This window comes from Cygnus atratus, chromosome 4 (genome assembly GCF_013377495.2).
Source record: "Cygnus atratus isolate AKBS03 ecotype Queensland, Australia chromosome 4, CAtr_DNAZoo_HiC_assembly, whole genome shotgun sequence".
NCBI classification, from domain to species: domain Eukaryota; kingdom Metazoa; phylum Chordata; class Aves; order Anseriformes; family Anatidae; genus Cygnus; species Cygnus atratus.
The window spans coordinates 4,868,912-4,891,500 of NC_066365.1; the positions used below are offsets into that span (position 1 = coordinate 4,868,912).

A 22,589-nucleotide genomic window follows, 5' to 3' on the forward strand; every position below is an offset into this window, starting at 1 on the left:
GGGTGGCCTTAGCTTCAGTACTGGCCATAAAGGTGGTTATTTCTCACTCAGGGCACTAATTCCATCATAGTGCTGGCTGCATTAGCTGTGAACTGTAGCTCGCATTTGCAGTATTTTGAGGGGAAAGTCATTCATTCTTCTGTACTCTTTAACAGGCATGTCCAGACATCCTCCAGCTCCTGATATCCCTACCTTCTATCCCTTGTCTCCAGGGGGGGTTGGACAGATAACACCACCTCTTGGCTGGTAAGATCTTTTAGCTTCTTTTCAGACAAGGTGCATGTTTGTAGCCTCCGCTGTTGTTGAATCAATCGCAGCATTTACAAAATAAGAATGTCGCTGCAGTAAGAAATGACTATGTTATTTAAGTTTAAAAGATCAAAAAATGTTGATCTTTGAAATGAATTGAATCTGGTTTTTGAACACGTACAGAAATTGAAGTGTGTAGATTTCACTTTGAAGTCTATATATTTCTTATGGCTCAGATTTGTGGCTCTTGGCATTTGGAAAGATAGCAGAAAACAGTTCTCAAGGAATTAAATGTAAATTTTTAATAAACAAAATTGCAATTACTGAGGGGAGGGGAGGTAAGAAAGAACTTTGAAGTGTGTGGGGGGGAAGGCTTGAAACTGCACCAGAATGGAGAACAAACTTTTGCAGCTTTTTACAGTTTCTGTATGGAGAGATTCCTCAGTTATTGGGAGATTTTGCTTTTCTTGCTAATATTAGCACTTGAAGGATCTTTCTCTGCCATTGAAGGTGTCATCTTCCTTTTGGAGGAAATGTATGGTACTTTCAGAATGCAATCAATTTGACAAGATGCCTCATGTCTGCTAGGGGTAGACAGGTACTAGCCCTCAGTTCTGTCAGAGCAGGGAGCAAGTAAACTCAGCAACAGTTTAAGTGCTTTAGAATCCATGTCTTGACTAATCTGTGCCCACACAATGAGAGATGTAGATTTTTTTCATGTGTCTGTGTATGGGAGGAAAACATAATCCAGATGACAACAGGCAGAGAAAGTAGAGACCAGAAGATGGTGAAATGCTTCATTGCTGGCAAATCTTTCAGGAAGGGCCACATGCCTTTTTGTAGCAAATTATTATCAGATACAAAGCTAAAATATGGAAGCATCTGACTTCCCCCCCCTTCCCCCCTCATTGCTGCTAGGCTGACTCACCACCTCCACCACCACCAGGCAGTTCCTGGCATTCATTTTCCAGATGTGGTCAATCATTTCTTTTGAATGGTTTCTCAATGCAGAGGCTGGCAGGGAGGGGACTGGGAAGGAGGCTTAACCAGCATGAGAAAGAAGAGAGATGATCTGTGATTTTACAAGGTTTGGGAATGTGTTCGGTGCTGCTCATTGGCAGCTGGATGTAGCCAGCCTCCTGTGTGGTAGTGCTGCTGAGACTTCCTCCACTTTTTTTTTTTCCTCTTCCCTTTGAGCATTACTCGTTGCCAATAATTTACTCCAAGTGTGAAACCCGTATCCTGAACCCTACAAAAGCCACTCTCCCTTTTTCCCCCAGCTCTGAAAAGCTGCTCTGCCCTTCAATAAGTAATTCTTGGAACCAAATTGATGTGTGTGGTGGCCTTGCTGGACTGGTTCAGGTATTTGGGCTGAATTTGCAAAGGTTGAACTTTTAAGTAAAGATGTACTAAGATGTGTTGTTGTGGGCTTTTAGGTTGTTGTTTGGTTGTTTTTTTTTATCAAACAAAATTAGAGTTTCTTAGAAAAGCTGGCCACTCGTTCCACACTGGAGAAGATACAAATGAAGAGAGCCCTAACTTTCACAGACTGGATAAAACTGTTCAAGAGGTTTTCTAGCTTGGTAATTCACACTCCGGTGTTCTTGCACTGATCTACAGTGGAATAAAATGCCTCTTTTGTAAGAGCTAGTTAACCAAATCCGATTGCAGTGCATTTATATCTAGGTGAGAGAGAGTGTGTACATGCATGTGTGTTGTAGGGGAGGAAGGTTGGTTGTTTTTCTTTCCTCCCCAGTGGAAACCTAGATTGGGAACCTTTCAGTAGCGAGGGAGGAAGTCCTAAGTGCTCAAGTATTCGTTAGCTTTAAATACAGCCAAACTCTTGAAAATTTTACCTATTACTATTTTTGTTTCACCCTGAGTTCCCATCAAGTGCTTACAGCTCTAGAGTAACTATTGAATACCGTATCATGTGATTGATGGGTTCCTTTCTTCTGTGACCTCAGGCAAGGTCAGCCTGTATATCCCATCTCGAGTGGATTCAGGCAGCCCTACCCATCCTCACTCTCAGTCGACCCTTCCATGTCCAGGTAGGTGTAGGAGGTGAATGACTGACTGGGGAGTAACTGCTGGCACTAGAGGGCAAGTTGCTCTTCTGCTTGCATCTTGGTCTGCCTTTGCTTGCTTTTCAGTCAGCTAAAACTTTATGCGTACATTTTTATTTAACGTATGTGTGTATATACAGTTTGCCTGGATCCCACACTGGTTTCATTCAGCATTTTCTTGGCAGTCTCTGAAGTATTGCAATTAGGAGCACCGGTAAATTGTCAGCAGTTAATTGATCTGTTTCATCTGAAATGAGTCATTAGTTCCTTCCTAGATGCAATGTATAACATGCATACTTTGTTTTTACTTACACAAGTATGAAACCAGGTGGATTGTCACTCTAGTCTGCACTCTGTAGTTTTAATTTCCAAGTTGTTGGTAATTAGTCTTGAATCATTTAGGTATCACTCCATGTAGAAACTTGCTCGCAGGTAGATATTTCATAGCCCAAGGCCACTAATGACGAGGGATGCCAACACAATGTATTCGTACTGGTGTGTGACTCAGGCACTGTCTTTATGTCTAAGTGCAAGCAAGAGATGCTAACTGAGACTTGGCCGTGACACACTCCAGACCTCCTCTCCTCTGCTTTTGCACTCTAAAGACAGCTTCTGCATCCTGTGCTTGGTGTACACAAGGTTGCAATGTACCGTTCTTGTTTTTTTTGTGTGTGTGTGATCTGTAGAAGACATAGCCTCTTGCACAGGGAATTAAGACAGGCCACTTGATAAGGCCTCTTGCCTCTGTTTGCGTGGGTGCCTTTGGGTTATTGCTATCCCTTCACTTCTTTGCAGGGGAATGACAAGCATGTGCCTGTAAGGGTGACTGGGAAGAAAAGCCATTCTTTCTGTATAATAAAATCACTCAATTGGTTACAGGGCTTTGTGTTTGCTTTATTTTGATGGAGTGGAGGTTAAGGCTAAAGGGACTAGGGAATGGAGGAGAGGCTGAATGCAATTCCTTAACCAGCGCTCATTCAGCAAACCTTTAGCACATGAGCTTCCTTGTGATGTTAGTGGGGGATTCCACCAATTCAAAGCAAAGCATGCAGGTTTTCCTGTACACTTGGGCTTGCAGTGCTCAGTACCCTGAAGGTCCCTCTCAGCTGTCCTTGAGGATGAGCTAGGTTAGCAGGGTGGGATGATGGAGTTAGTGGTGCTGTTTTGTTTTTTATTTTCCTTCTTGTACAGATGGAAGGAAGTTTTACTTAGGACAAGTCTTTCTTTTTTTAATTCCTTCTTCCAAGATGCAGGAATTTTTCATCATAATTAGTTTAAGCATTTGAGGGGACGATAGTGAGTTTAGGTGATGCTAAAATCTTTTCGTTTAAGTACCTCGAAAAGTAAGAGATTCCATACAGAGCTACCAGGGACTTCTTGAAAAGACTTCTTCTTTTATTTTATTTGTTTCTGCATGGCAGTTCCCTCCTTCGCATTGGCTGGTGGTGGATATTTTAAGAATGTTTATATCTTGGTGTGGAAATACAGTTTTTGGTTAAGAAATGTGTATTTCTATTGCTAGTCAGTGCAACAGTACGACCACTAAATGTTTCTCCTGTGCATTGATAAAACTATTTGCCTGAAAGGTAATAAAATAACTTATTTAAAACCAAAACATTGACTGATTTTTGTTTTTCTTGAATAAAACCAGCTACAATGCACGAATCTTAGCCAAATATTTTTCATGCACTCTTAAAGAATTGTCTTTCCCTTGCAAGCTCCATGGTATTTGCATTCTTGGGGCATCCTGCTGCTGTCATATTTGTTTGATGCCTGTCTTCAGTAGGGTTATAGACCTTCCTATGTTTTTTCTTTTAGGTTTTCACATCACATGATTCCTGGTCCTCCAGGCCCTCACACAACTGGAATCCCTCACCCAGCTATTGTAACACCTCAAGTAAAACAAGAACATCCGCACAACGACAGTGAGCTAATGCACGTGTGAGTCTGCCTTTCCGCACTAAGCCCTTTATCAATAAATGTTTGAGAACTAATGCTATCTGAAGAAATGTCAAGGTCTAAAACAAACGAAAAAAAGAAATACTTTTCATGACATCTCTGAATTTTGACTCCTTATATAACTAAAAAAGGAGATAAGGGCGACTTTTTAGAAGAGTAATGAAACATGAAGCCATAGCTCATTCCAGTCCAGCACTTTTTAAGCTATCAGCAGCAATCATCTTGATTCTGACATAATCATGGACCAGTCTACCTGAGGATGTTGCTTGAGTGTGAACTCATGAGCTTCTACTGGAAAAAGTCTTAACTGCAAAATCTACTAGTAGAAAGCAACATTGTTGCTTAGTGCTTGGAGGCAAAAGGCCTAAGAAAGAAGTAGATGAGGAGCTATCCTCCTGCCTGTAGCAGTGGCCTGCAAGGGTACTGCAGATAACCATTCAAAAAGAGAATAGGTGAGATAGGTGATGAATCTGGAGCAGATTCACAGATTAAATGTTATTTGCTCATCAGCCAAACACCTTACATTAAGTCAGTTCTCTGAAAAGATGTGAAAGGGGATGGGACATAACCACTGAAATTCACGTTCTTAGGAGTTATTTCACTGTAACCACTGATTGGAAATTTTCATTTGGGTGGGGTTTTTTAGGCTGAAGGTAAATAGATGCTTTTTTTTCCTTCCTCCCCCTTCCCCCACCACGTTTTAGGAAGCCTCAGCACGAACAGAGAAAAGAACAAGAGCCAAAAAGACCTCATATTAAGAAACCTCTGAATGCTTTCATGTTGTACATGAAAGAAATGAGAGCGAACGTTGTAGCAGAGTGTACTCTGAAAGAAAGCGCAGCTATCAACCAGATTCTTGGCAGACGGGTATGTACAGAAGGGTGTGTGTGTGCTCACGTGTGCTGCTAATTTGTGTGTTTCCCTTTAGTGGATGTGATGGCTCACTTTCTGCTTGAGGTGCTAACTAATGTGCAACTATCAAATTAGCTATAGAAGATAAAACATGCGACTGAAAATAAAAGCTAGGTCTTGATTTCTTTTCTTGCTCATCAAACTGGCGTCTGTTCCATTCATGTCAGCACCTCAGGCAGGAAATATTATCATTGACACGTGGAAGGAGCATTCAAATCACCCTCTATGTCCTCCCTTAGGCTGGGATCCATTCAAGGATGAACTCAACGTCAACGGAGATAGAACTGAAAAGTGAATACAACCAGGGTCTGATTGTAAAATCACGTAGATTGGCAGGGACCTGTGGAGGTGGTTCAGTCCAACACCTGCTCAAAGCGGGTCCAGCTACCTCAGGTTGCTCAGGGACTTGTCAAGTTTTTGAATACCTCTAAAGTAGCCAGCTGAGTACTGATGACCCCAGAACACATCCCAGAGCCTCTCAATGGCCTTGCTGAGAGACGTTTGGTTCTGTGGCATCGTAGGCATGTTTTTTTCTTTCCATGCTCTGAAAAATTGCAGGCCAACCCATAATTATAGACTTCATGCTCACTGTCAGTATTGTTCTTCCAAAGGGAATGCAGCAGAGATATGTACCCATTTTGAATTTGATTGTTCCACAAATTAAAAAAGGGATGACATTTGTAGCAAGTGGAGTATGGATTCTTGAAATCCCCTTGCCCAGTGAACCCCATTTTTGACTCCTGGCTAAGTCGGTATCAAGAGGCACTACAGCTCTCTGAAAAAAACTGTGCTTTTAAGTGGGAAGTCAGTGCACAACTTTAGCTGCTTCTCGTCTGAAGACCTATTTTACCCCTTTAAACAGTGCAGGAATCTCTTGTTGCTTGTCCTGGTTCCTTTAGCCCTCTTCTTTCTCTCTGATGTTCTTGTTGCTTCCTCTTAAAGGACACCTTGCTGCTTGCATTTTCCATCCTTGCATGCAAGTCTCTATGATTATGTTCTACATTCTCACCCCCTCAGTAATTCGTCTTAGTTGCTGAGTATGTGAGTCTTGTTTTCTTGACTTGAATGATGGCAGTGGCTTGTTTAACTCCATTTTGCTAATGAATCAGACCTCAGTGCTCTGCTCCATGCTTTTTCCACTGCTTTGACTTCTATTTCCAAGTAAAAGTACCCCAGGTTCCACTTTTCTGTGGTACAAACAACGCATGAGTTATCCCATATAATTGCAGGGAGATTAATTATTATCAAATGTTTTGTGTTCAGTCATCCTGGTCACTATTTACTATACTCTCTGCCACTTTGGAACAGGAGCCTCTGTTCCCAAGAGCTGACGCTTTGCATGCTGCTGGGCTCTCTGATGCTACCGCTTAATCCAGAAGCCCAAGGCTGGAAATCCTCTGCTTTAACTAAGGAGAGCTTTTTCCTCTCCTTCCCACCCACCTTTGTGCCTCTGTGGGCTCTAGGTTTAAATCATCACTTCACACCCAGCAAGCAAGGGTCAAAGCATAAAAACAACTCTCAGTGAAACGGCAGCCTTAGGGACCTTCCAGGTCTGCAGCAGGGAACGAAGCCAACTTCTAAGAAAAAAAACTTCTAATCCAGAGATTTCTCTGCATGTTTTGGAGTCCCAGTTTTGCTCTTTTCTAGCTCAGAGAGTTTTAAATGTGGGCACTGAAGCCAGCAAGAAATGCAAGTCCAGTGGCACCACCATACAAGGAACAGTTTTGTAACTCTGAGTACAAGTGACACTAGAAAATGAAGCAGAAAGTGTCAGGCAGCTACAGGAAAGCTCTATATAATTTGTAAAAAATTCTAACAATGTTCTGAGTGGAAAAATAACTTTCCATTCTTAGATTTTTTACCTTCATATTTCTGGTAAGGCAGCTGTTCTCCGTCTGTCCTCCTGTTAGCAGCAAATAATGTCTGCAGAGAAATGGGCCGTCCCCTTATCGTATTTTCTTGAGGTTTTTCACTCCATTTGCACTGAACCAGAAATGTTCCACCTGTCACTGAGGCGGTCTGACCCTTCTTGTCCTGGCTCTTGCTGTACTGAAATTCGGCTGCCTCAGTTGCTCATGTGGAATTTTTTTTTCCACAGTTGTAACTTTGCTTTTATTAGATTACTTGCTATTGACTACTTAGGTGCAAATGAAAAATGCTCATTCCTTGAATGCTCAGTACCTTCCAGTTTTGGAATGCGTGTGTGGAACATGAGAGCTGCAAACAGGCTGAGAGCTGCTGTGCTCTCACTAACACATCGAACTTGTCAAGACAGACAAGCCCTTTAGTTCACATCTTCCAATATGTAACAAAACAACATATTAAATCAAATGTGATTTGACCTGAAATCCTAGTTCTGTGAATTATTCTTGCATGAGTTTCTCACTGATTTCATGTCTGTATTTCTAATATCTTCCTTCCTTTTGTCGTGGCCCCCCTGCCATCATCCCTCTCTCCCCCAGTGCATGTGGTCAAACAAGAAGACACATCTAAAGCTGCAGCAGTGAACACAATTCTAAATAAAACTCCTTTTCTCTTTTTGATTCAGGTCTAATAGATGTTCCCACAACTACAAAATTATTAGATACCGATGTAGATGGTGCCTTTTCATCTGTGCAGGTTTTTGGTTTTGTTTGGTTTTTAAATTAGATATAGAAAGCAGGAAATTTATCCTTTCTTGGCCACCCAGGTCAACCCATGTAATTTGGAAGACTAGAGTGCTGTGGGTTTTGTACATTAGAAACTTTTTGCAGTTTCCATTTTCTTTTCCTTTGTTACAACAAGAAATCAGAAGGCGGGTACCTTGGAGCTCAATACGTAGAGGCTGATCTTGGAACAGAAGCCTGCCAGTGCCCTGAGTGCCCTCCGTGTTGGTACTGCAAACCTGTGTGTAGCTGTTGCTTAAAAGCAAGACAGCAATCCCTTCTGTGGCGGGGAGCTCTCTGCCCTTCAAAAGCAGCACAAACCATTCTGTTTTGTCAGGAGCTGGAGTGCTTTTTCTTTTTTTTTTCTTTTTTTATGTCGTGTTGGGAGAGCATGGTTCTGTGAGCGGATTATGTGGTGAGCCCTGTTTCCATAAATGATTTTTGTCTTGCTCAAGGCACTTGGCAGTTACAGAGCAGACAAATGCCTGAAAGTTGTTTAATAAACACGGGTGCTTGTAACTGCTAATGAATTTCATTTTTGCAATGGAGGACTGAATCAAAGTCACAAAAACACTTGCTCATGTCATCTGTTGCCTAGGTATGAGTTATTTCCAGGTCTAATGCGATGTTTATTTTGTTTGCAGTGGCATGCTCTCTCCCGTGAAGAACAAGCGAAATATTATGAACTAGCTCGTAAAGAAAGGCAGCTACACATGCAGCTTTATCCAGGCTGGTCTGCAAGAGACAACTATGTAAGTCGCTCAGTTGAAGGTTCCTTTATCTAACAGGTTTTTTTCTCTTTATTTTTTTTTCGCTTCTAGCTTGTGGAAATATCTGGTAAGAGGGATGGTGAACAAATATACAACATAAGCCTTATATTTGTACTTCAGACATCCAGAAAATTTAACATTTTGTTGTTGTTGAGATGCATCTTATGAAGGTCACAGTTTTCGAGGAAAAAAATAGCACAGAAACTTTTTCTTAGGCAGTCATCAGTACTGTCTGAAAGCTTATGTTCTACTGTACAGCTGTGAATTTTCCATTATTTCTATTTGATCACTTGCTATCCAGAAATCTTCTATAGACCTGAGCAAAAAATAAAAGGGGTGCCTCCCTTTCAGGAGAACCTAAAGCCCAGGGGTAGTGGTGTAAGCTGAACTTCAGTTGGAGGTAATTCTGGATGCTTCACCCCTGAAATAAAGCCTGCAAAATTTGTATAGATAAACCTTATACTAGATTCTGCTTTTATAGTTTGGCAAGGTTAAGAAATTTAGCTAAGATTTTTTTTTATGATTGCTCGTATTTTATAATTAAATATCAAACACTATTACCATGTTGCACAGCTTGCACTGCACAGTTATACTAGTGTGCTTGCTATGAGCAGTCAGTGTAGCTGTATGTTACATAATGAAGCTCAAAACCTTTCCGTCCCCCATCAGGTGTAACATTATTTACTGTGTTTCGAAGTGTACATGCTATATCTGGCTCAGTTTCCCACTTGCATTAGGTGGACTACAGTATTTCTCTAGTTATGTCTTGCGGACACTGAGGATTGGGGAGCGCCTAAATACAGCGTTAACAGAGACTGCAGAAGTACTCAACATTTCCAATCCAACACAGCTACTGTTCAGTTCAAACAATTTTTTTTTGTTGTAAGCCAGAGTCTCTGAGGGAGATTTTTGGCGCGGAAGGTGTTGACACAGAAACCATGTGATCATCTTCGAAGCAAATGCCTTGGTCTTGCTGACATCCGTGCCCAGTTTTGTAAGCACAAATACTACTGTAAGCCCTGGCAGCCTGTTTCAGCCTGTTGCTGCCTGTTTTACACGGCCGTCTTTCCTAGCAGATGGGCTGTCGTGACCTTATGCAGGTAGGGTTTATTTCCAGTAACCAGACAGTGTCAACAGAGCTGTCTTGAAACACACCTGGGAACAAACAGGGCCTTGGAGATACATTCCCTGAAAGTAAGGGGTCTTCAATTATCGTGAACTTGCTGGAGAATCAGACTGCTTCAGAGCTGTGTTAGCTCATGCTTACGAACATCAGCCTTGCACATTGTGGCTGGCTTTTAAAGTAGCAGAAAAGGTGTCCTTCAGTAGCTTACTTTACTTGGGGAGCACTGCCCTGTGACACTCAGACGTGTTGACTTCGTGAACCTGATGTGTTTTGCCATAGCGTGCTGCCATACAGCACAAGCAGCAGACCTGTGGTTTTCTAAATGCCTCCGTAAGACATTTTGCATGCATAAGGTGGCACCTACAAATTCTCTCTTAGATGTGCTTCGTACTTACATCCTGTGTAGCAGTATAGCTCTGACGTACTCCAGCCCTGTGTTGCACCAGAGAATCCTGCTGGCGTTCCTCCTGCAGTCCTCACTGCTGCTCCAGGAACGCAGGCCTAAATTGCAGCAGTGCTGAGAAGGCGGTCATAGGAGACCACAGATTATCACTGAAACCTTTCAAGGTCTAAGTCATCCTTTTTTCCCTTCATTTTTGCTAACTTGCTGTCAAAAATGAAACTATACATTTAGCAGAGAGATTGCTGCAATATTTTGGGGTTGAAAGTGAGAGATGCCCTGTTTCCTGCAGCTGATTTGACAAAACAGTGACTTTTAAGAAAATGTACTAATTGGTTTTAATTCTTCTGGTTTGGTTTGCCTGGTTACTCAGGAGTTCAGAAGTTTCAAGAAAATGTTATGCATTGTTGTTAAACTGCTGACAATATCTGCGCACTTTTTATTGTGTTTTTTATTACTGACACCCAGAGTAGTCCTTCAAAGGTGTGTGACAGTCATGAGAAGAACAGTGTTTTCATACTGTGGTGGTGTCTGTGTATGCTGGAGCTGCCAGGAACTAGTTTTCAGGCCAGCTTTTTCCTTCTTTTCTTCCACTTCTGGTATCCATAGATGGATCTGAAATCAGCTTTCAGTATGTTTCAGTTGAAGTCAGCCAGACTTAGAGAATAAAAGAAAATTCTCCTTGCATGATTTTTCCATGTAAACATCTGCAGTAACGCGACGCCTCTGCAAAGCAGTGTTGTCTTGCTGCCTACATGATAGAGCACACCACCCTGAATTTCCCAGCACCCTTAAAATCTACTTTCCCAAACCTGCTGTCCATCCCGTCGCCCCGCCGAGCCGGCTGAAGGGAAGACACGGTGCTGGGACACGCGTTGGTGGCTGCCAGATGTGCTGGCACCCTAACTTCTGCCTGGGGGGCGTAGGACAGAGCCAGCGGAGCCACATACCACAGCCACGCCGAGCTTGGCCAGAGCTCGTCTCTTCAAGCCTCTCCCGCAGCTTGAAGGTTTTCTTAAAATATAAACGGATATAAATTTTCTTTTACTTCTTTTTATTTCTTTTGGAAAAGTTTTGACTGACAAGACTGGCAATGCAGGGCAACGAAGAGAAGTTCTGTGGCAGAATATCAAGGTGGCAATTAGGGCGATGCGAGATGACTGAGGTTTAAAATTGTGGGTCTAAACCGATCCTTTGTTTTCTGACAGACTGTGCGAACCGGGAGCTCTGGCCTTTTCCATAGCTGAGGGCGCGGGAGAAGGCTGACTTTGTGGGTTGGCACGACGAGCCCGTGCTGACACACTGGTGCCAGCGTGGTGTCCAGCAGAGACAGCTGCCCGAGGTCCATTTCTGGCCTGCTCATCGGTCACGCTAAGGGTACCACACTGCACTCCAGCCTGTTACGTGCGCGGCACACTGCTAGTGCGCCAGGCACGGCCACACAAGGCTCGGCTTTTGTTAAGTTACAGGTGTTATCAGCATAGTTTTAGCTGGTTGGCTTGCACCCTGGGGACAAGCCATAGTTGTCCTAGGTACTTTCAACACCCTGTCTGCTGCTGCCATGTATGACAGTGTAAGTATCTGAATGTGTGAAAGGTTCTTGTAAGAGCCATAAATTAGGATATCAACATTTGTGTCATCGGTTTATTAAGCACGAGAAGTCTTTCGGATGCTTGTGCCTGCAAGCATTAGTTGAAGAACTGCCAGAAATTGTATTTCAATTTGGATACAAAAATGTGTATTGCTCATGTGCATATTTCTCCGTAGATGCTGAGAGCAAACCTTGTTACCAATGAAACAGTTGGAAGTGGGTTAGAAAGGGTTTTAACTGCTCCGGAAAAGATGTGTTTTTTTTCCTAACCGCTTTCTTAGTGTCCAGCTGGCTTTCATTTCTATGTTGTGAGGCAGGGGAGGGATAAAAGACATTGTGTGTGTGTAATGGTATGGTAAAGTTGTCTGTTTTGCAGGGGAAGAAAAAGAAGAGGAAGAGAGAAAAGTTGCAGGAATCAGCATCAGGTAGGCCATGACTAACTCTTACTTAGCACTCACTTCAGGTATATTTCAGAAACCAGGGCTTGTGCTATTAATTTGTACATGCTGTTCTCTAACAATTTGCTTCTGACTGATGTTTTAAGGTACTTCACTTTGAATGCAAGCTTGTAAAAACGCACACAATACTTGTTTCCTTTCCCTTACCCCTCCCCATATAACTCTCCTGACTGCATCAACATCTTTGGCTGAACTTATGCCTTGCTGCAATCACTCTCCTGCTTTACCTTTGCTTTTCTTCCCTGTCAGTTGTATCATCCTTAGACTTCATCTCAAATGCTGTGTGGGACCATTGGACACTGGAAAGTTTACACTGACCTTTTTGTAGCCGCTTTAGTTTTTATTACTGTATTTTACATTTCCATCTACACTAACAGCTGCCAGTAGGCTGGCTAAAAGCATCAGTGAGGTCTCCTCTTTGCCTTTAAAACACATAAAAAGAAACACTGTTTTCCCCAACATGAATGGCTGGTATAAGAACCATAAGAATTAAAACCCAAAACCAAAAACACAAAAAAATCCATGTAATGCTGTAGCAAACAGACTTATTTGGAATGTGCAAAAACTCTGTAACCGGAATTTGTTAAAGGAAAACAATCTTCTACAGGTACAGGCCCCAGAATGACAGCTGCCTACATCTGAAGCATGGTAAGAACATCTCTAAAGCTTTCCTGATAAAACTGAACTGTAAAATAAGCTTTCTTATAAATTTTATGCGATAATATGAATTTAGCAAAAATTGCAGAAGTATCATATCCCAAAGTTAATGTTACTTTGACTACTGATGGTTTTTATACCGGCTATCTACTAGGTGTCCACCATTTCACTTCTTAACCTTAATATTTCCAAACTGATCATACCTCACTGACTCGCTGCAAGTCTGCCTGTTAAGCACAAGGATGGGTTTATATGAAGCAATGCAAACCCTCCCAGCCAGCAAAATGCCACAGCTTATAAAGAGCAGGCTAGAAGCTGGCTTTGGAGTACATTTTATGTGCTGACACTGGCTGGCGGGGTACACTTTTTTAAAAAATTGTTTATTCACCTGTATACTAACAAAACATCTGCTAAGAAAACGGGACTGTATTTCAGCTGTATCAGAATTTTTTCCCTCGGTTATACAGTGGTATTTTGTGTGCGGTGTGGAGTTTTCTTTGTTGTAGTTCCAGCCTGTGTTTTCTCTCTTCATGCCACCTCCAGGAGGTGGAACCACACTCGTTATTGCACATATCCAGCAACACCATCCAGCCGGGTTGTGAGCGCACGCGGTACCGCAGTGAGATCCTCACTTCTCAGTGCTTGTGTTGGAAGGCTGGGCCTTCTCTTCCTCTCAGTGTGATACGTTTTCTGGTAGGAATGGAGTTCATTGGAAATGATAGGTACTTCTGCACAGTCTAATTAACCCAGACTGCTCTTGGGAGATCCCTGAGAATTGCAGGAACCATGCAAAAGTGACACTCTGCGCTGCCGTATGCATTACAACAGAAACGGGCTCTTTCTCCCCTCTCCCTCTGACTTGTTTTGCCACATGATCCCCTTGGCACTCGGTAGGCAGCGAAGCAACCTCCTCTTGGCTGTCCCCTCTGCTCAGACTTGCAGCCGGAGGGAGCCAAGTTAAGTTTGTTCCGTGCAGTGTGTCCATCATCAGCCAGCCAGCATGGTCCAAGCCTCTCCTGTACTTAAACCAGCAGGCCAGTTAGGCTAAACTTGCTTAGGTTTAAGAGTTTGCTGTTTTGGTTCGTTTTTGTAAAGCTGAAAAGAAGGGAAAAGACAAAATGCATGCTTTTTTTCTTCCTGCTAAGGAAAAGGTTTTCAGGCAAGATGACAGCCTTGCTCTTTGTGATATGCCTAACTCGTGCTGATTTTGGGTGTGGATTGCAGCATTTGGGTTCTGTAGGTGATACAACAAATGTAGCTGTAAAGTGTGGCTACAGTGACTGTCCCAAGTATTCTACCTATAAAGCAACAAAAAAGAGCAAGTGCTTTAACCTTGACTTTTATAATTGATACTTCGGCTTAGCTGCCCAGGTCCACGATTGCTATGAGTACGTTTCCCTTTGATGTTAACACAGCACCAGCAAACAACACACGTCTGATACACGAGCTACATGATTTAACATTGTGCTTTGGCATATCTTTTGGCATATCTAAGTTAGTGCACAGAACTTAGTTAGGAATGGAATATGATTAGAGTTCATGTGACGGTTAAAAGCTGGGGAATGTTTGGTTTCTTGGATGTGTTACACTCTAAGGATGGCTGCCTTGCCTACACCCAAGTACTTTTGTTGGAGTTTCTGTTTGCATTTCCCATAGTAGAGAATCAGTAGAAATAGAAGATGATGAATATGTGGGTTTTCTCTTTCTCTTCTACCTCTACATCCTTTCTGTCCTTCCCTTAAGTTCCGTAATGGTGTGGAAACTGTTATAATATCCTTGTCTCTGTCCTCATGCAATTTATACCATGAAGTGTGAGAAAGGGAGGCATCGTCTTCCACTGAAGGGGAAGTGTGCTGGTGACTCCATGTGGGCGCGCGTCGGCAGCTTCACCGAGAGTTGCATGCCGAGTGAGTGCTCTCCTCTGAGACGTACAGATGTGCTCTAGCTGGAAGTAAAGGCACAGGATGATTTAGGGAACCTGAATCAGCCAGACTTCAAAGTAAACTTCTGAAGGTTAAGACTCCTGCCCTTTGCAAACCTAATCCAAGGAATGTTTTGCCCACAAGCGTAATATTTTACCAGGCCCACAGAAGAGCTGTTGTAGTCTTTACTGGATGGAGATGACAAGTTTGGGAATGCCTTTCAGTGAGCGCCGCAAAGAGCTCTTGAAGACAGGAAAACACTAGCTTCCTTACTCGTATGGCTGGTGCAAGGCAGAGGGGGAAGGAGGGTGGGAGGTCTGGGGAGGAGACAAGCATTCTGTTATCTGAGAAGAATCAGAAATGAGTAGGTGGCAAGACCAAAGAAAGAATCTCGAGATCAGCACAAAGGAGATCAGCTAGGGCTGTAATTACGGTGATGTAAGTGAGAAGGATGAAATGGTGGGAGGGTTGCCTGGTGGGATGTTCAGAGGAAAGTAACGGAAGAGATATGGAGACATGCAAACAGAAATGATTTAAGAGTGTGAAAGTGGTTTTTTTCTTTCTCCATGAACACTTCAGAACATAACTGATTTTTAAGACAGACCTCTGACCAGGTTTTTGGCTTGCTCTTCATTTGAGCGGTGAAATCAAGATGATAGCATGAAGTTTCACCTCAAGTACTGTGTTCAGTTTTGGGCTCCTCGCTACAAGAAGGACATGGAGGTGCTCAAGAGAGTCCAGAGAAGGGCAACGAAGTGGGGTCTGGAGAACAAGTCTTATGAGGAGCGGCTGAGGGAGCTGGGGTTCTTTAGCCTGGAGAAGAGAAGGCTCAGGGGAGACCTCATCGCTCTCTATAGGTACCTTAAAGGAGGCTGTAGAGAGGTGGGGGTTGGTCTATTCTCCCATGTGCCTGGTGACAGGACGAGGGGGAATGGGCTAAAGTTGTGCCAGGGGAGGTTTAGGTTGGATATTAGGAAGAACTTCTTTACTGAAAGGGTTGTTAGGCATTGGAATGGGCTGCCCAGGGAAGTGGTTGAGTCACCATCCCTGGAGGTCTTTAAGAGATGTTTAGATGTTGAGCTTAGTGATATGTTTTAGTGGAGGTCTTGTTAGTGTTAGGACAGAGGTTGGACTAGATGATCTTTGATGTCTCTTCCAACCTAGATGATTCTGTGATTCTGTGAAGTTGCTCCTCTTCCCAGGGCTGTACACACCAGGACACTCCTTACAGCTTCACTGCTTAGGATTTAGCTGAGTTCCTCTATGCCCTCCAGCCTGCTGAACTGCCAATTTGTAAAAATGCTGTAGTATTAGAGAGTTTTAGGAATACTGTGACCTGGTACTCCAGTCCTTGATAAATTACCCAGGGATACTCTAGAAGAGCTGCAGAACAGCCTCCAGGTGGGATTTTGTCTTCGGTTCATATGGCCCAACACAATGCTTCAATTAGCTTCCATTTGTTGAAGAAGTAACTCTTATTTATTATTCTCTCCTTTGAAATCAACTGAGAGTGGTGCAAGACCAGATAATGCTAAAAAATGAGTTTGGAAAAAGCCAGGAAGAAGGGGAAATGAGGAGAGCTAAGATCAAGGACAATGTGAAGACTGCCTGTTGAATACCTTTCAGAAAGACTTTTTTTTTTCAGAAAGTCTTCTTCCAGAAGATTTCTAAATGGGAGCAGTTCTATGACAGAAGTGGTGGTTACTAATTTTCTACCCAATTTGACTTTTGGGAGGAAAAAACAATATTTTAGCATCTCATGAGTATTTTTAAATCATTGAGGTAGTAGAAGGGTGCTAACAAATGCCCCTGATCATTCCGCAACATGGAAATAGTTAACTTTTTATGCCTTGCTGTGTGTGGTAATTGCAAAAGGCACATCATATATGGCAGGATGCAATTGGGAAGTCCTCACAAGCTGCATAATTTAACATTGTGTTTTGGCATGTCTTCAAGGGCTAAAAAGAGTGATAGAGAAGTGTTATAGACATTTGAAAACCTGTGAGAAGTGAATTTGTGGCTTGCAAAAATTCTGTGACAATTAGCATCCAGATTAGCAAAGTTTTCAAAAATGAGGAAACTTGACTAATACTGATTTACAATCAGACGCACTTAAAGGGATCAGATTAAGACTGCTTAACTTTAAGCAATGAATAATCTGTAATGTTTCAAAACTCCTAGATGGAAATTCTGCAAAGAAGAAACTTTGAATAGCGCTGTAACAAGAAATCTATGACTGGATTATCTTTTGCTCATTACTTAGACATAAAATCGAGTTAGGTTGTGAATGCAGAATATAAAGTGGGCAGATTTACAGCCAGCGTGCTGTGGAAAAGAACCAGCTGATGACTGCGGTCATAGTTGACCGTGGATTTCTGGCCAGTGTCCTAGAAAGGAGATGCAAAGGGGATGTGGTACCTTGTTTTCTGAGGCACATTTTCTAACATGGCTTGTCCAGCACGCTTGAAATTGCTGCCGGAGTAGTTTAAAGTGAAACAAACATTCCACGCCTATCCATACCCCTTTACTCCCACATACAGTGTGGAGGATCTGTGCAGAAGTTCATGTGGGTGACAGTCTTCGTGGTGACAGTGGTGTAGGGACATGTCCTGATTGAAGATAAATGTTTCCTCTGTGACCTGTGTTTCCCTGTTGCCTCTCCTGCCTATAAACGGAGGTTTTCAGTATAGGCAAGAGGGCCAGAAAGGAATGCTACAACACGTCACCCTCACCTTCTGTGCTGTGGGAGAAAAGCAAAAAGGGGACCTCAGCAGCAGGACTTTGCCATCTCCCGGCCAGGATTAACCACTACTAGCTACTACTAAAAACAATTAGTTTGCTGCTCTCCCCTTCAAATTGTGTGGCTATTATAGCACAGCATCTTTCAACGTTTAAAGCCATCAGCACAGACTGGTACATGGCATCTTTGATGGCTAATTCCATGCAAAGGTTCCCTCAGCTTAACAAAAAATCACAAGAGGCATTTGGACCATGCTGACCATAACATTTCTGTAATAGCTTGAGAGCTGGGGGAATTTATAAAAAAGACAATGAAGAGAGTAAAAAATGAAGAGCATTCGATGGATTGAAGTATTTATATGATCAAAATAGTTACTAACTTCAGTTAGCATCAACCTTTTTCAGACAGGCATAGGAACTTCCAAAGACAAGGGGTGTAGCCCTCACACAGATCCCCTCCTGCAACTAATTCTAACCAAACACTGAGCCTTCCAGGGTGGAAGATAGGAAACCTCCATTCTTTCAGGCTCTCTGACATCAAGAAAAACATCAAAAGAGCAAACATGAAGGGAAGCCGGCTCCTGTTTAGGTGGCAGGTACAGAAGGGCACTGACACCTGCTGGGAGAGATGCAGCAGAGCATATGGAGTTCCCCATTTTCCTTTTCCAGCCTGCGAAGTGCGGGTGGGAAGGAAGGGCACTCAAGCTATTTTAGGTGCAGTCAGCGACTATGGGAGGCATAAGGGCAAGGCAAGGTAGGGGCCGAGCACAGGTTTTCTAAATAAGAAACAGAACGCTTTCAGCCAGACAGTCAATATAGGCACGGGATTGACAAAACAAGGAGACTCTGCCAGTATTTACAAAATGTTAGTTTTTGCAACCAAAGGGTTTAAGAAGGTCAGCAACGAAGGCAGCATTTCCAGTCTTAAATGGCAAAGGACAAAACTAGATAACTCAGCGGGAGGACACCTACAACCTGTGCGTTCTGCCCGTGCTTGAGTTGCAGATGCTGCTGTGGAGTTAGAGCTTCTCAACCACGCTTAGCAGAAATTAAAAGCAGTATCGTTTCACTTCTAAGGTGTTAGCAGTAGGAGGCTTGGGCTAGAAAGAAGGAATAGTATTGTTCTAACACCCTTCCTGTGGGATAGGGTGGGGACAGGGAGTAGGCTGCCGAGGCACCATTCTTTTCTGGCTGAAAGCTGTGTATGTTGGTGGATTTAGTAAACTTACCACCAGACTGAGGATTCGAAGGTCATGAGAAAACTGTGGAAACAAACTGTTTCACAAGGAAAACCATAAGATTTTAGAATGCAGTTTCATTCCAAATTGGAACAAAACCTGAGCGTTTTAGCGCTCATCTCATGTCTGTATTGTGTTTTCTTTTTGTAGTGGGCTCACATGGCAAAGTTCAAAGTGGGAGACTGACGTGTTGTTATGAGATTGTCACAAGTCTTTCCCACTTGTTTGTGGAGACTAAGCTTGGGTGAAGTCTGTCCTCTAATGCCAACAGAGTTGCATGTAAATGCAATTCTGTCAAAGCTTGTCTAGCAAACTAGCATTGTTTAGTTTCTGTCGGCCTCTGACTTTCAGAGATTGTGACTGAATTTAAGAGGTCTTCTGACATATGAATGCAAAGCCAGCCATCCTGACGACAAAACCAAAAAATAAAAACAAGCCTAAACCAAAGACTCACTGGTTTTGATGTTGCAAAAGTCACTGCTTGTAGAGCCAATCTTCTATAACATCAGCCAGTCCCTTAATCCTCTACTTTAAGAATTTAAATGCAAGTTATCTTTAAGCCCCCCGATCCTTTACCTGCTTGTTAAAACTGTACCGTGTAAAAATTTAGAAAGTGTGCAAACTGGAAAGCTGTACAGGGGAGGAAGCTCACAGCCGAAGCACTGCTATCCAGCCAGTTAAACATGAGACTAGCAGCCTGTTAGACAAAACGGGTTCGATATAACCTTTCAGGCACCGGCTTTCTGCTGTTGGGTCCAGCACTTCCAAGAGCTGTGAGCCTGTGAGCAGAGGTGGCATCGGTACCGGTGCATGTGTGTGAGCAAGGCTGGAGGCAGCTGCCTCTAGAAGCACCAGCAGTGACCATCTCGCTGAGCGGGTGCTCCTGCCACGGACATCACTGGTGCGGGTAAGAGAACGAAGGAGGCTTGCCTGAGCAGGGAGACATCACTTCTGAGGTTGCTTCCTCCCTGCAAACCTCAGCTATGGGTTCCCTCAGGAATATTTAGCTCCCTCGGAATTAAGCTCTGGAGTTTTGGGAGCCCTCTATCCTTCGCCTCTGGGATACTGAAATTGCATGAAGTGAAATGTTATTTCCAAAATAACTACACATAATTAGTTTTAAGGTGCGTGCATTTGCTTGTTATTAGGTGAGACTGTTTTGCTGAATAGCTGCTTTCCCCCCCCCCCAGAATGTGTGTCTTTTGAGATGCACAGCAGGAGGCTTGTGTCTTTTGGACCACTAGGCTTTAAGACCTAATTGCATCAAAGTGAACTCGATGTGTGTGAGCTCTGCAGTGGTTTCTGTGCACAGCTCCTACACCGGCAGTGGTGCTCTATGGATGCGTGACTGTAGGAAAGTTGGTAAAGCTCTAGAATATACTCTGCTTACACCTCTTACCTTTGTTTGCATAAAATCAATTATTTAAATTATTCTATCCGTATATTAGCAGATGTAAACATTCAGACTGTCTTTCCAAGTGCAGTAAAAACTCTAGCTTATATTTAATTGCGGCAGAAAAGGTGATCTACAAAGGAAACTTTACATATGTTATTTCTTTTCAAAAATTTTCACTTACTCCTTTACCAGTACCTCACATCCTTTCTGTTACTGCAGGTTAAAACTGCAGCAGCAATTTCAGTGCCCCCAGGAACAGACAGATCTTTCTTCCAGTCTCTCAGTCTATCAAATAAACAGGGCGTGGAATTTTGTTGTTGTTTTTAAATTAAAAAAAAAAAATCACAGGCATGAAGTCCTGGCTAAATGTCTTTCCCCTTTCTTAGTGCTTTAACACTTATGATTTTGTCATTACTTTCAAGAGAAATGAGACATTAGGGGTTCATTTAATTATTTCATAAAGTAGAGAGACTTTGTCTTGGTCTTCCGAGTATTTATTATATGCAATAAAGATACAAAAGGGGCACAAGCCTATTTTTTCTTCCCTTGCAGATCACTCTTAGCATATTTTTCTTCTTTAAGAAGCTGCTGGAGATCGCTGTCTAGAGGTAATCTGGTTTTTATTACAAACACAGAGCCTCCCCCCCAACAGGAAAAACATGTCGTGGGTCTTCCAGCACGATCGCTTTCAAGATTGTAGCGCGGTGCAAGAGCTCCAAGTTTCACACTGCCTACACCGGGGGGCCTCTGATAAGAGCCACACCTGCTTTGGCACCACTGGCTGGAGCTGAGCAAAGTGGGAGCTCGAAAACACTGGGGCGTTCCCAGCGCAGCTCCCAACCTTCTGTGGCTCACTGCAGGGGGATGGTGATGGCGTTACCGCTCTTCACCTCCCTGCACCTAAAGCTCGGGGGGTGTTTTTGGTGCTGGAGGCTCCGCTCACAGCCACCAGCAGCGGGCTGGAGCTAACAGCAGCAAGGATGGGGGGAAAACCCTCTTACCGCTGACATAGCTTCCACGTGGCAGTATCTGTTACAGTTTTAGGGTACAATTTTATGTCATTTCTTTGGCAACAAAGGCAGCTTAAAAGGTTTCCTCTGCTGCCTGCTGGTCTCCAGTTCTTGCAGAGAGGGCTTTTTCCTGTCTCCCGTAGGTCTCTCCATCCATGTGCTGTAACAGCTTGCGGGACCCTGCAGCAAATCGGATTACTGAAATGACTGGGGTTTTGCTGGGAGGTGGTTTTTTTTGTTTAGAAACAACAAAGGTTGCGGAGTGTTTGTTTTTGTTTGCCCAGAACGATTCAAGGATCTGGTTTGGGCTAACCCCACAAACCATGGCACAGCTGGGCAGGAAGAGGAGCAGACTGCAGCGCCGGCATCACTCGGCTCGGGCTTCAACCTCTTTACAGCTCCGCTGCTAAAGACCATACAAAGGGGCTTCGCAAACAGAGGGAGCCTTGCTGGTAAATAATGACCCGGTTTTGCGTAGTCACGTTTCCAGAGTATTGGATAAATGCTGGCAAAAAGTCGAACGTGTTCGTTTGGGACTTCAAAAGAAAAAGGACAGTTTCTGTTGTCGGGTCGCTGAGTTTGCCACATTGTTTAAAGCGCTGGATTAAAACCCATGGCTGGAGACTGGTGCTTTTTTATTATTTTTTTAAATACATGTAACTGCTGTCATCTTGCATCTTTTTACAACTGTATAAATATAAACAACCTGTGGTGAGGAAAGGTGTAGAGAAAAAGCGCCTGACTTAATTTTTTTTACTTTCTCTTGCCTTCTGTGAAGAGTTAGATTTTTCTTTTACCCTGTCCTTACTCCTGTACTGACCCAGACACTCAGCTTTCTTCCGTAACCTCTCCTGATTAGCATGACGTGGACGAAGCTGCCTAATCCCCTCTCCCTTGTTCGAGCAAAACACAGATGAGCTAAGGACTCCAGGAGAAGCAAGGGGAGCACAAGGCGCTTGCAGACCCACCCTTCAATCCGGCTCCTTCCGAAGAACAGGGAGGAATTTTGATCTCCCTCTAGTGCTCTTGCCCTCAGCCATTGAGCCCAGGCTTTTTAGAAGGCTTTATTTTTATGGTAGAGATTCCTAAAGTGCAGTTTTACCATTTCAGTAGTAATGCTTTTCTTGTTACTCTGACTTATTGTTGAATTTTATTTCTGTTTCTTACTCGAAGTAGGTTTTTTTCTTTTTTTTTTTTTCTTTCCTCCTGCAGTCAGATGCACACTGCAAATGGCACAGACAGTGCCTCCTATTGTGGCTCATGCTCAAGACGTCACATATGTAAAATGTGACTTGCAGCACTGTCTTTGAAGCCTAACCACAGCCAGGGAGCTGTAATTGCAGTCTTTGATTGCGCCGACTTCACTTGTGGATTGGGCTTTGCTAGGGCATGCCTTGCTTGGCCAGACTTCAGCTACAGCCCCCCAGTGAAGCCTTAGATGTGGGAAGTCT

The 22,589-nt window shown here is 43.2% G+C and overlaps 1 protein-coding gene across 4 annotated transcripts in view; it reads left to right on the forward strand.

The window, feature by feature from the left end:
* LEF1 (lymphoid enhancer binding factor 1) overlaps window positions 1-22,589 on the forward strand; it is a 63,926-nt gene that overhangs the window by 36,681 nt on the left and 4,656 nt on the right. Inside the window, exons 5-11 of one of the 4 annotated variants that reach the window (XM_035543121.2) lie at window positions 156-246; window positions 2,217-2,300; window positions 4,134-4,256; window positions 4,979-5,141; window positions 8,476-8,583; window positions 12,095-12,143; window positions 12,784-12,824. In XM_035543121.2, coding sequence (XP_035399014.1) covers window positions 156-246; window positions 2,217-2,300; window positions 4,134-4,256; window positions 4,979-5,141; window positions 8,476-8,583; window positions 12,095-12,143; window positions 12,784-12,818 — 653 coding nt within the window. In that variant the 3' untranslated portion in view covers window positions 12,819-12,824. The remainder of the gene's footprint in view (window positions 1-155; window positions 247-2,216; window positions 2,301-4,133; window positions 4,257-4,978; window positions 5,142-8,475; window positions 8,584-12,094; window positions 12,144-12,783; window positions 12,825-22,589) is intronic. The other 3 variants (XM_035543112.1, XM_035543137.1, XM_035543131.1) reach the window with 3 other exon arrangements.